Source organism: Mastigoproctus giganteus, chromosome 3, assembly GCF_048544385.1.
Source record: "Mastigoproctus giganteus isolate SK-2022 chromosome 3, ASM4854438v1, whole genome shotgun sequence".
Classification (NCBI taxonomy): Eukaryota; Metazoa; Arthropoda; class Arachnida; order Uropygi; family Thelyphonidae; genus Mastigoproctus; species Mastigoproctus giganteus.
This window is the reverse complement of record NC_143577.1, coordinates 242996031-243010260: the sequence shown is the minus strand read 5'-3', so window position 1 is coordinate 243010260 and position 14230 is coordinate 242996031. Positions and strand designations below refer to the sequence as shown.

The following is a 14230-nucleotide window of genomic DNA, read 5'->3' as shown; positions in this document are numbered from 1 at the left end:
ATAAAACAAATCACTTTTAGAAATATAGTAACTTCAGTTTTATTACTATTATTTTGTGTTATTAAAAGGAAATGCTGTAATAAGCAGGGAAAAAAAAAAATTCTTAGCCTATACCAATTATTGTAAAATCACTAATATCTTAATTCAGATTAACTCTTTTTATTAGAATAAACATTACAACAAAGTCAACAAAAATTCATTCAGAAATGTACATGTTTTGTCAATCAGTAATAAATACATAAAATTTCCACCTAGCATTCTTATTGGAACTTTGATGATAAATTTCTGCATATAGCCTGACTTATATGCAGCCATATTAGTGAGGCTATATGATGTAAAGAAGCAAAAATTATTCTTCACAGTTTAAAAAATGCCTCAATCAATCACAATATGACCATTCCTGAAATATAACTAGCCAATTCCGCTTTGAACTCTTATAGACTCTCTACTGCAACTACATTTGGAGGCAAGTTATTCCATCGATTAACATGCTTCCTGGAAAGATATAACCCGTTGCTCTCCAAATTTAGTATGTGTCCTCTCCATGTTCTTGTTTCACCTGCCAGTGAATTTTGCTTATTCCTTTAAATACCTTAACCAGGTCACATTCACTGTGAAACCAGGATAATAAGCTGTCTTACTCTCCCCAAGTTCTGAAGTCCACATTTTCTAAGATATTCCTCATAGAGACAACCCATAACACAACCAATTAAGCTAGTTGTCTGTCTTTGGATCCTAGTTCTGAATCAAAATGTATGTTGAAACCACCGCTTTCTTACACCACAGATTAATAAATAAAATAATAAAACAAATCACTTTTAGAAATATAGTAACTTCAGTTTTATTACTATTATTTTGTGTTATTAAAAGGAAATGCTGTAATAAGCAGGGAAAAAAAAAATTCTTACCCTATACCAATTATTGTAAAATCACTAATATCTTAGTTGTATAAGGTGCAATTGAATAATTAAATTTTTTTTTAGGTGAGGCCTTCAGACACAAATATATTAATAGTTTTTTTTGTTTTTTTTTTTGTATAAAAACAGTCAGTCATTATGAATGTGATTTTTATAGTGCTTATAACATGAGTGACCAGTGTAAAAAAAACTACCTGGAAATATCTACTTGTGTTGTATTTTTTTTTTTTTTTTTTTTTTCAAACAATATTAAGGATATTTATTAGCATTAGTAGAGGCATATGATGCAAGAAAACAAGCTAGTGTGTGTGATCAACCCACAAATTCCAGTCAATATTTGGGAAATTAAAATCCTCCATTATGAGACTCTGTTTTACTGGCCCACTCTATTTCCCTGTACAGTTTCTTATTATACTCATCAGAGTCATTAGGCCTATAGCACACTCCTACTCTCAAATTTCGATCTCCCAATGCTTATGTCACACCAAACTGACTCGACACTGCACTGTCCAGCGATGTCGACTGGCTTCACTTCCTTGGATTTTATGTGTTTCTTAACTAATAGCATAACCCCTCCTCCCTTCCTATCCCGTCTATCCTTTCTGTACACATTGTACTCCCCAAATTCCAGTTCTGCATTCCTTATATCCATGTGACACCATGTCTCTGATATCCCAACAATATCCGCCTTTGATGTTTTGAGCAATACCTCAAATTTATTTACCAAACTCCTAGCATTGGTGTACACGCAAGTATACATGCACCTGTTGCTATTGTTAGCTACCCTAACACAACCCACGTGTTTATTTGTAATGCAGTGACTCCCAGCAGTCTCTGAAATACTCTGCATCTTGTTTTCCAGGCTGCTGCTCATTCCAATAGAAGCAGTGCAAGAATCACTTTCACGTCTGCCAGTGGCTACTGTTAATCTATTAGTCCTTGTATCCCCCCCCAAGCTAGCAGTTTTCAGACCCACCTAACACTGCCTCGATAGCATCAGCAAATATTCTTGCTCCCTTTCTATTTAAGTGTATCCCATCCCTGTAGAAGCAGTCAGTCTCTCCTGTTAACAAGTACAGACCAGGCTGAAAAAAATTCTACCCCTTGAGCCTTGCACAATCTTTCCAGGGCCGAATTGATTGACAAGGCTCTCATCATATACTCCTTCCTATTGTGTCTGGGCAGAATTGCAGACACTTTCAAATTCAACCCTAATTCGTGGCTTTTTATCAACAGTGACCTGTACTTGTTAAGTAATTCCGCCGGTCTCCTACTCTTAATATCATTAGTGCCAACGTGTACAACAATATCACCTTTTATGCCCTTAAAAGATGATATCCACTCTATAAAATCATCAACCTTTGCTCCCTGGCAGACATACCCTGGTCCTGTTCCACCTATCCTTTTTACATACCATGTTCCCCCTTTCTCTGACAATAGTCACCAACAACTACTAGTTCCTGTGGGACCAGCAAAATTCTGTCTTGGGGGTTGCCGCTGTGTTGTGTGACGATCAAGTGCAAGCTCTGGCGTTAATGTGGAGATAGGCCTGGATTCTTCTAGTATTGTTTCCTTAGCCATTAGTGTTAAAGGGGGCACTGTTCTCTTAATGACACTTCTCAAAATGAGAACTATAAGGTTACTCATTAGTGCCATGGTACACCCCTCCCCACACCAGATGGCAATATGGTGCAAGAAGTGTTACTTATTAGAAGTGCAACACGAGACAACTTATAGTGGTAGGCTTATAATCTGGGAAATCAGTGCCTATCATTATACCCAACCTCAAAGGCATAAATACCTCTTTTGGAGTTTTAAAGTGTATTTTGAATTCTTATTTTTTAATTGTGTTTGAATGCCTTTTTTAATGGTACTTTTAGTCTCTAAACATCTAGCTTTAATTAAGCATTATGATATTTCTAACAACCGATTCCCAAACTTCCTTTCTAGTATCAGTTAAGCGTACAAACCGTACCAAGAATGGGGAAAAGGAGTGATCTAACGGACTTTAAATGTGGCATGGTAGTAGGTGCAAGATGTGCTGGATAAAGCATCTCTGAAACAGCAGTTCTCCTGAACTTTTCACGCACCACAGTTTCAAGGGTGTATCGAGAAGGGTGCAGCAAACAGAAAACATCCTCTCAACGGCACTCCTGTGGAAGAAAATCGCTTGTTGATGAGAGAGGTCAGAGGAGGATGGCTAGAATCGTGCAAGCAAACAGATGGGCTACAATTTTGTACACCATGTCAGAATACAACCTTGGTGTGCAGAACAAAATATCACAATGGACCACTAGTTGCACTTTGTCGCGAATGGGCTACAACAGCCGATAACCACATCACGTACCTTTGTTATCAATGAAGAACAAGAGAGCACGCCTCCTGTGGGCACAGCAACACCAGCACTGGACTATCGAGTATTGGAAAACAGTTGCTTAGTCTGACGAGTCAAAGTTCCTGGTGCATCGCTCAGAATTTGGTGAAAACAACATGAATCCATGGACCCGTCATGTCTGACGACTACTGTGCAAGGTGGTGGGGGCAGTGTTGTGGTGTGGAGAATGTTGTCTTGGCACACATTGGATCCATTGATACCCACAGATTCACGTCTGAATGCCACATCGTACCTAAATAGTGTTGCTGACCAAGTGCATCCGTTCATGTTGATAGTTTATCCTCAGTCAGATGGTTACTTCCAGCAGGATAATGCACCAGAGCACAAAGCCCAAATCACTATGGAATGGTTCCAGGAATATGACAATGACTTTTCTTTGCTGCAGTGGGCTGCTCAGTACGTGGATCTCAATCCTACTGAACATCTTTGGGATGAGCTGATAAGGGCTGTTCACTACAGGCCTACACCTCTGTCGAATCTCAAGGAACTGCGTGACACACTCATATCTGCATGGTACTCCATTCCTGCACAACGTTTTCAGCATCTTGTTCAATCCATGCCTAGATGAAATCAGGCTGTTTGAAGGCTAAAGGAGACTCAACACGCTACTAGGTAGGTGTACCTAATAAAGTGGCAGCACAGTGTATATATATATATATATAAGTATATACTTATGTGTCTAGCTGGCTTATGGGATGAAAAAAAATGTAGAGGAAAATCATAAAAAAACATCACCTCTTAATAAGACTGGCACTAATCAGATCCCATGAAATGGTCTGGATAAGATCCTTCAGCCACTGATAGGATTAAAAGTTGCCCATTTCCAAACAGGTAGAAATGACAAACACACTCAGTCAAGGATCCTCCAATTAGTGAAAAAAAAAAGAAAAAAAAAAAAAGAACATGAAAAGGAATCCTCAAAACTAAAGCATAGGATCATCCAGCTCAAAGCTAACTAAAAACTGCCTCTGAATATTTTCTTCATTAGAGAGAGAGAGAGAGAGAGAGAGAGAGAGAGAGAGAAGAATCAAGCAACTATTTTCAATAGGCAGCAACATGCAGCACTGCCAACTTGACTACCCACAATGAATGAAATGGTCAAAATAAGATCACAAGGCTTCTTAAACAATAGATGTCGTTTGTTTTTTAGGCACATCAATGCCCATAGCAATATTATGTCATTGTCATAGTACAAATGTATAAAAAAAAATACAATTAATACACACCTCTGTTTCACAAAACGATCCATTGCTGTTTTGTACTCTGTCAAAACCCACATTTCTTCAGGAGGCTGTGAAAGAAACTTTAGTTCTTTACTTCTTCAAATAACATAAAATTAAAAAAAAAAAAAAAACTGAAAAACAGTTAAATGTATCACTACCATCCTACATTTATCTGAAAAGAAGGTAATTTGTAGAATAATGGTGACACATCAAACTAGTAAATAAGAAGTTTTCAAAAACATTTCAGTTAGGCTTTATGTTTTAGCCCATAATTACTTTATGAAAACTATTAAAATAAGCAACAGCATCAATGATAAAAAAATTAAAACCTATATTTATAATAAATTTAAATAAATTTAAATTTATTTTAAAGTGGTTTCCAACCACAAATCTAGTTCAACCTATTTTTCGAGTTGAACTGACATGAAATGAACACACAGGGGAGTGTTATGAGAGTGAGTGAGAGAGAGAGAAATACTATTAATAAAGTGCACAAAGCTAAAACATAAAAATAGAAAACTATAGAAATATATAAAACTACCAACCTCATGATTCTGGTGCTCACTGGATGCAGAAGTTGATGTACTTTTCTTTGTAGCACGAATCTGAAATGGATTAATTTTCAGTAAGCTGTTAAACGGACGATACAAAGAGGTGGTAAAAAGGCAGTTTATAAATATATATATATATATATATAAACTGCTGTTATATAAACTACTATAATTAACTCTTCAGTATAAAGTACTGTCAGGACACAAAAGATGTTGAAGGAGATGGACAGGATATGAGAAGCATCAGCCAATTTTTTTGGCTGATGCTGTGTAAGCTTGCATTTTGCATTATTTGCCACTACTAATGCTAACATGTATTTAATGAGCACAAGTGCAAATTTCTGAATTTAATCAATAAATGAGCAAGCTTACATTTGATAAATGTTTACAGTGTAAACATTTATCAACGTAGTTGACATTAGGAGCTTAAATAAGAGGGTGAAATTATTATGGGAACTAGATCAATGTGATATCACATTGATCACAGAAACTAGGATGAATAAAAATGTACTGAATACAAAGATGAGTAGCTAGCAGAAACCAATGACAAGGAAAAAACATAATACTGGTTGAAGATTTATAGCAGGATAGGAAATTATGATTACATTTATACAGATATTTAAGGAAAGTTTGTTGAGAGAGAGTAAACCTAACAATAAAAGTAAAAAACTACTAGAATTTTAAGCCATGCACTCTTAATTACGGAGTATTTCAGAATAAAGATAGCCACAAGTTTACAGGGAATGAGCAAAACAGAAACAAGAAAGGCATATATTGAATGAAGGATGGTGCATGGGAGAGTATTAATGCAAAATAAAGTTAACAAGAAAACACTTTTGCTCCACACAAGATTAAGTTTTACTTTATTTATTTAGTTCATCAAAACATTGAGAGATTACAAAGATTGCTGAAATTAGTATAATCCATTAAGCACACTAAATGACAAGCAATATAATTATCTGAATATGAATGAAAAATAAAATTTGAGTTAAAGTTTTATTAAATATTTTAATGATCAATTTAACTACAGATAAAACTCAATTTCACAGACCTATTTAACCACATATCTATTTTTTGGACAGTTTTAGAAATCAGAGAAACATCTAAATGACCACATGCAAACTGCCAGGTAATTTCTGTTGGAACATTTGGAATAAATAAACGAACTGTATGTGATGTAATGAAAAGCAATAAAAGCTAAAAAAAAATGAGAATTCTTTATTAATGCTGGTCACACACTGATGTAGTAGCAAAAAGCTACTACTTTAGTTTATGATGGCAACATGTTTAAATTATGTTAGGATACGCATGTAAAGAGCACAAAGGACTTTTAAATCATATTCATCCACCCTACTGTGGCATTCTCTCAATTATGCAGCATTATTTCTGGAAATAAGAATTTATATATATATATATATATAAGCTACAATTTGCCATGAAATGTGATGTTAATCCTTATCTAGAACAAAATATAGTTTGCTATTGACACCAAATTGGAAAAAGTGGGTATAACCAGGCATTATGTAACATGTCAACTGGTTAGAGAGGTGGAAATTGCAAATGTAGCAGAGAGACCTGCTAAACATTTAAAAATTCAGAACTTTACTGCTAGTAGTGAATGTGGATGCTTATTGTAGTTTTGCAAGAAGCACAACATTACAAACAAGAAAATCACTGATGGGGTTCCTGGGATTGACTTTTGAAAGCATTGCAAAAACTGCTTTTTATATATATATATAAAAAAGGAATCAGTACTTTTGCTACGGCAAGTGTATAATGGTGACAAAATTTACATTTTTCAAAGGTCACTGTCAGAAAGTAGTTGGGCACTGAAACATAAGGTATGAGAGGAAAGGAAGCTGAGTAAAGTCAAATTCTTATCACTTCTATGTGATAATGCAGAATAAAGCCATATTTCAAAGATTTAGTGTGGGAAAAATCAAGGAGGCTTCAGATTTTGAAGGACTCATGGACAATCTCTCACTGGTTCACTACAGCTGCGCCTCTGTAGCCAGGTGGGAAGGAGCAGCAGTGCATAGCACACGCTTCTTGATTAGACTGGGGTTTGAGCCCGTCACCACCAAATATGGAGAATGCGGAAAGGTCAGGGAATGACCACCGCATACCCCGGAGCAATATGGCCTTAGTTGCTAATGATCATAAAAACCAAATAACAAACAAACAAACAAATCACTACAGCTTTACTATGATGCCCACCATCCTTGCACTTGAAGAAAATTTATTACCTCTGATGCAAACTTCATACTGTCAATGAATGGAACAAGGTTTTCATGGGATTAAGATAACTTTTGTATAAAAGAAGGTTTACAAAAATGAGGTAAAAATTTCCTTACCCTTTTAGAAGAATCTCTAGACAAACTCCTGCAGTAGGGTATGGGTGGAAATTTAAATTCTTCTGCATTGAAGAATTAACTATATTACTTATTACTGAACATTTTTAAGTATTCAAAGTCAAACATTTTTTGAAGATAAATGATTTTCAAATTCATTCATATATTTTAATATAGGCTCACTCTATATTTTAAAACATATTACTATAAAATATATCATATTCAAAAAATGTCTAATATGAAAAATTGCTTACTTACCAGGAATGAACACAGGGAGCTCAGAAGTTTTAAGAATTTAGGATTTGATGCTACAAAATACAAAAATAATAAATTAGAACATTTAAATATTATTAATAAAAAATTACATCCTTCAATAATCAAAAGAAATTATATAACATTTTACACCTACATAACCGAGTCTCAAGAAATCACCCATCTAAATAACTCAGACATGTTAAACACACAGATGAATATATACAGACTTTTCTGAAACTGGCTTAACTAACTTAACTTTAGCTTTTCTAATAGGTTGCAAGAGGTAATCCTTGAGTTTCATAGATATTAAGTGAAAATAAATAAAAGGATTATTGTGAATAATAGCAAATGTACACATGTTTGAATACTGCATTTCTATCATAGCCAGTGGCACTAATAAGTTAAGTGGGAATGCCAATATTAGTGTTCTCCCATTTGCATTACCATCCTGCAAATCTGTTATAACACAGTGGTTATAACAGGTCAGAACAAAAATACAAATCAATCCTTCTAGACTATTAACCTTCCAATTACTATTTTTCTTCTATATTATCCTTTTTCCTGTTAAAATTTAGTCCTACTCAGAACAAGTCCTCTTTCTTCTAATGCTTGTTTGACACCATCAATTTCTCTTCTTGTTTGGTTTCTGAGTTTACCATTCATTTTTACTTCAAATATCTGTCTAGCTAATCTTCCTTTTCCCATCCTATCTACCTGCACTACTCATCTTAAGTGTAATTAATGTAGCTCTGACTGTATGTTGCCCAAAGATTTTTTCTTAAGTTCTCATTTCTAGTATGCACTTGTCATTGCCTCCATCTTTTAGTTCCATTTATTTTTCTTAAAACTAATTTCTGAAGATTGTGGTCTTTAATAATTCTCTTATTTCTTAGCCAGCTCAAAATAGGTTGAAGCCTATTTTCAGCTGGTTTTGGTTGATTTCTCTTTTGTTCCAAATGAATATTCATTTTTTATAATTGATTTTCTGCTTTACACTTACAGAATTACAGCCTGAATGCTTCTAATTATCCAAATAACAATCACAAGTGAAATAAAGACTTCTTTACAAAGATAACTTGCCTCTGTATTGAGGTGAGTTATCTTTCTATTAGAGATGTGTTACTGTTCTGTTGCTTTACTTATTCTATTATTTATTACTATGCCTAACCTTTATTATTTATCATTTATTAAAGTTTTTCTCCAAGCCTCAACACTACAATACTTCTAACTGACTTGTTTCAGTTACTTGCACGGATTTTACCTGGCAGGAGTGAATTTCCTCCGTCATTTCCACATTCAGCTTTATTTTCTTTTTTTACTTATTGATATAATTAATGCCTTGGAAACTGCTGTCCCCTCATTAGTGTGCAGTAGGCACTCTGAGTGTAGGAGCTGACAATCCAGCTGTGACTTGCCACTATAAGATGACAAACACTGTAAGGAATTTTTTCCTCTTCTTTAAGGTTTTATTTTATGCAGTTATTCTATCAAATTTGTTATTCTACAACTGTTAATAGCACTCATAATATACGTAATCAGGAAGATTATAATAGTCCAAATTCCAAAATAAAGACAAAAGCATTTATATGATAAGTAGGCTATATTCATTTCTTATAAAATTACGCTACCTGACAACATTTTTTTTTTTTTTGTCATACCTCTGGAATGAAAGTTGGTTATTCTGGACAAAATTAATGTCCTGATTATGAAAATATCAATCTTTTACTTCTGTCACATCTACATCAAAAGATGTATGCATTTTTTAAATTCCTTGTTTTTATACAATATCAGCATACATGGTTGTAATTATTACACAAAATATGTTACTTAGACATGTTTCCCACTCAAATGATTTCCTTTTATACTCCAGATTTCTTTCCTGTTTAAGGAACCAACAGTAATCTCCCATCATGGCAGAGTCCCAGCAACCTTGGTATCATTTTTCCATTGCAGATACGTCCTGGTGGAAGCACTCTCCTTGTTCATCACTGACATCTGCTAAGTTTGTTCAGGAAAGAAATCCAGATGGGAATGAAGGAAATGCATTTTCATTGATATTCAGCACCCCATGTTCTTGTAACATTTCAGCAAGTTTGTCACCACTTGCTCATAGTTCTCTTCTTTTCTCTTTCCGAGGAATCCGTGTACCACATCCGTGAAAGATTTCCATGCAGCCAGTTCAACACCTTTCAGGTTTCTTTGAAATTCTTCATCTTTTAGGAGCTTTCTTATTTGAGGATCTATGAAAATTCATTCCTTCAGCTTTGCATGAGATAAATTTGGAAACATTTTCAGTAAATATGCAAATCCTCTGCTCTCTTTATGCAGTGCCTTAGTGAAATTCTTAATCAGTCCAAGCTTGATGTGTAAATGTTTTGTGGATCAACCAATGGAACATACTTTACATTGCTTTTGCTGGGAATATATTCACCTCTCCTGTCCCAGTGTTATACGACGTAGTGATTTGGCTGTTGCACGACTATCCCACAAACATGGGAAACAACAGTATTTAGTGGAACCACCTTGTAAACCAACAAACAGTCCAATCACTTTGAGATTACCACAAATATTCCAACCATAGTCATTGTAACGTATAGCAGCAAGGATCTGGAACATACTATCGTAAGTTTCTTTCAGGCCAACAGCATGAACAAGAGGAATTGATGGTAAAGTATTTCCATTATAAAGCAATACTGTTTTCAAACTTAGCTTTGACGCATCAATGAACAAATGCCATTCAGAAGTATTGTGATCAATGTTCAGTTTGTGAATAAGACCAATGACGTCTTTGCAGACACACGTTGTTTTCCATTGCAAAATATCTTGAAGACTCTTCATTTCGCTTATGGTATATTGTAATGTTTGTACCTTTGGCAAGTAAGTTCCACTATTGTAGTCTGGATCCGAGTAATTAAGTCAAGTTGCTTAATTCTTCTTGTTCAATGTAGTGTAGGGCCTTTTCTTTTTCTGGCTCATAGTCCAAATCATGTGAAGTACATGATTCCGTGACATCTGGTAAAACGATTTCTTCTGTACCCTCATCACCACTTCCAATACCCCAAGATCTTGGTGGCACAGGTACTGGCAGTTCTTTTATTTTTGTCATGCAGAAATATAGCAGTCGTCAAAATGATTCTTCAAAATGATTCTTGGGCTTGCGCCACACCAAAGGGATGGCAAAAGGTAATGCTCTCAGCTTGCCATATAACCATAGCCTTAAGTTCATTGTACAAGTAATACAACAGATATGTGGAGCCCAATTTTTTTCTTGGTCACTGATCTTGCAGCCAAAGTACAATGAATATGCAACTTTTGTGACGTATATTTTCTTCCTCTGAGTTTTTGGGGTTAAGTGTCCACAAACATAGCAGAAGCTGTCTGGGTGATTAACGCAAGTTCTGTGCGCTTTGTCTTCCCCATTTTAACAATGCATTAACCTAAAAACAGTAAAAGCAGTTGGTAAATTTGAACAGAAGGTGAATTTTTGTAGCATAGTTTATCATACACTATATATTGAACAGTTGAATGGTGTAATAAAATTAATAAAAATACTGACTTGTCTGGAAAAGTGCATCAAAATCAAAATATACTATATTGCAAGAACAGTAATAGCATTAGCATTAGCATTAGTAGAGGCATTTGATGCAAGAAAGCAAGCTTATGCAGCATCAGCCAAAAAAAAAAAAAAAAAAAAAAAAACCCACTTCCACTTCACCCCTCTGTTCGTTCAAAATACCTGTCCAGCTGAGCCTTAAACTTATTTAGGCTATCAACCTCCACCACAAGGGATGGAAGTCTGTTCCACCAACCAACCACCCGCTGGCTAAAGGCAAATTTCCGCACGTCTATCCTACATCTGTCTTTCCTCAATTTGAATTTATGCCCTCTCAGGTGATTTTTCTGAGCTAGAGGAAGAATCCCATCAGCATTGAGCATGCTTAAACCATTCAAGGCTTTATACACCTCTATCAGATCACCTCGCTGGTGCCTAGTCTCCAGACACTGTAATTTGCAAAACTTAAGCCTTTCTTCGTAAGAGCACCCCTTTGTTCCATTCACTAATCTTGTTGCCCTTCTCTGTACTCGTTCCAGCAGCTCTACATCCTTCTTGAAATGAGGCCTCCAGACCTGTATACAGTACTCTAGGTGTGGCCTGACCATCGCCTTATACAATGGAATAATCACCTCCTTATCCCTGCTGGAAAAATTCCTGTATATCATTGACAATACTCCATGAGCTACTCTTGCAGCCCTTCTGCACTGCTCAGAGAACTTCATATCTGCCTGCACAACCACCCCCAAGTCCCTTTCATTCTCTACCACTGTCAGTGTAGTACCACAGAGTTGATACGTTGCTCTGGGGTTGCTGTTTCCCATGTGTAGTACTTTACATTTATCAATGTTAAACTTCATTTGCCACCTCTCAGCCCATCTGCTCAACCTTTCCAGATCCTGTTGCAGCAGCATAGTGTCAGTAGTGTCCTTGACAACCCTGCCAACCTTTGTATCGTCTGCAAACTTGGACATTAAGCCCGATATACCATCATCAATATCATTTATAAATACAGAAAACAATAATGGACCCAACACTGAGCCCTGAGGGACTCCACTAATAACATCAGTCCACGATGAGCAGTGTCCATTGATTACCACTCTCTGTCTTCTCCCCCTCAACCACCCCTTTATCCATAGCAGCAATTTGCCTCCAATGTCACACTGCTCCAATTTGTGTAGCAGTCTTCCATGTGCAACAGTATCAAAAGCCTTTCTAAGATCCAAGTATATAATATCAAAGTTATTCCCTGCATCCAGTTCTTTTGTGACTGCATCATAGTATCCAATCAAGTTGGTCAGGCAAGACTTCCCCTTAACAAAACCATGCTGTGTCTGAGCTATAACTGAAGTCTTGTCTAAATGATCCTGCAGTGCTTCTTTAACCAGTGCCTCCATTAATTTTCCTGGAACAGAAGTTAAGCTCACAGGTCTATAATTACTTGTGTCAGCCTTTGATCCTCCTTTGTGAATTGGGGTCACATTTGCACTTTTCCAGTCTATGGGTACCTCCCCTGAGTCCAAGGAAGCTCTCATAATTATGGCTAAGGGTTTGCTTACTTCCTTTGCTGCCTCCTTTAATATAACTGGATAGATCCCATCCACCCCGGGTGCCTTTCTTGTGTTTATCTTCAACAGTTTCTCCTCCACTTTACTCCCAGTTATTTCAAGATTCTGTAGCTTACTGCTAGAGTTGAATACACCTCTGGCATTCCCCTCGCTGAATAACTCCTCATGTGTGATGCAAAATATTCATTTAGTTTGTTAGCTACCTGAGCAGGATCATCAACACTTGACCCATCAATATCAAGTGGACCAATCTGATTCACCCCCTTCCTTCTAGAGTTTACATAAGTAAAGAACTCTTTGCTGTTTTTCTTTGCATCCCTTGCCAAGGATTTCTCGTAATCTGCCTTCGCCTGCCTAACCTCCTTTGTAACTTGGTTGCATATCAACTTGTATCTATCATAGGCTTCTGTGTCATGTGTTAATTTGTATGTATCCAATGCATTTTTCTTCTCTGCCATATGCCTCATTAGTTCATCCGACATCCATTTTGGCCTAAACCTTGAACAATATTTCTTAGTTGGTATGTAAAGCCTAGTAGCTTCCAAGATAAGTTCTTTGAATGCTTCCCATTTTGAATTTGCTGTTGGTAACATCATCAGTTGGTCCCACTGTATAGAATTTAAATACTGTCTCAGTCCATCGTAGTCGCCTTTACGGAAGCAATAACCCTTCCCTTTACCCCTAATGGTAGTTACCTCTTTGAGTAAATCCCACTTCAGCACACTGTGATCACTGCCACCTAGTGGTTCATTTATCTGCAGATTCTTAATGCATGAAGAATCACTGCTGATAATCAAATCAAGAGTATTACTCCCTCTAGTTGCCTCCCGAACATGCTGATGTAGAAAACAATCATCCAATAAATCCACAAAAGCCTTGCTAGTGTGTGAGTGACCAACCCACAAATTCCAGCAAATATCTGGGAAATTAAAATCCCCCATTATAAGACTCTCTGATTTACTGGCCCATTCCATTTCCCTGTACAGTATCTTATTATACTCATCAGAGTCATTAGGCCTATAGCACACTCCTACTCTCAATTTTGATTTACCTATGCTTATGTCACACGAAACTGACTCGACACTGCCCTGTCCATCGATGTCGACTGGCTTCACTTCCTTGGATTTTATGTGTTTTTTAACTAATAGCATAACCCCTCCTCCCTTCCTATCCTGTCTATCCTTTCTGTAGACGTTGTACTCCCCAAATTCCAGTTCTGCATTCCTTATATCTGTGTGACACCACGTCTCTGATATCCCAACAATATCTGCCTTCGATGTTTTGAGCAATACCTCAAATTCATCAAATTTATTTACTAAACTCCTAGCATTGGTGTACACGCAAGTATACCTGCACCTGTTTCTATTCTTAGCTACCCTAACACAACCCATGTGTTTACTTGTACCGCAATGGCTCC

At 36.3% G+C, this 14230-nt stretch overlaps 1 protein-coding gene across 1 annotated transcript in view; it reads right to left on the bottom strand.

Annotated features, from left to right (window-relative positions):
* The window catches only part of Mybbp1A (MYB binding protein 1a), a 122900-nt gene that overhangs the window by 11945 nt on the left and 96725 nt on the right, over positions 1-14230 (bottom strand). Inside the window, exons 23-25 of the mRNA XM_090370373.1 lie at positions 7696-7745; positions 5081-5140; positions 4539-4603 (exon numbers count right to left, since the gene is read on the bottom strand). Of these exons, the coding sequence (XP_090226499.1) occupies positions 4539-4603; positions 5081-5140; positions 7696-7745 (175 nt within the window). The remainder of the gene's footprint in view (positions 1-4538; positions 4604-5080; positions 5141-7695; positions 7746-14230) is intronic.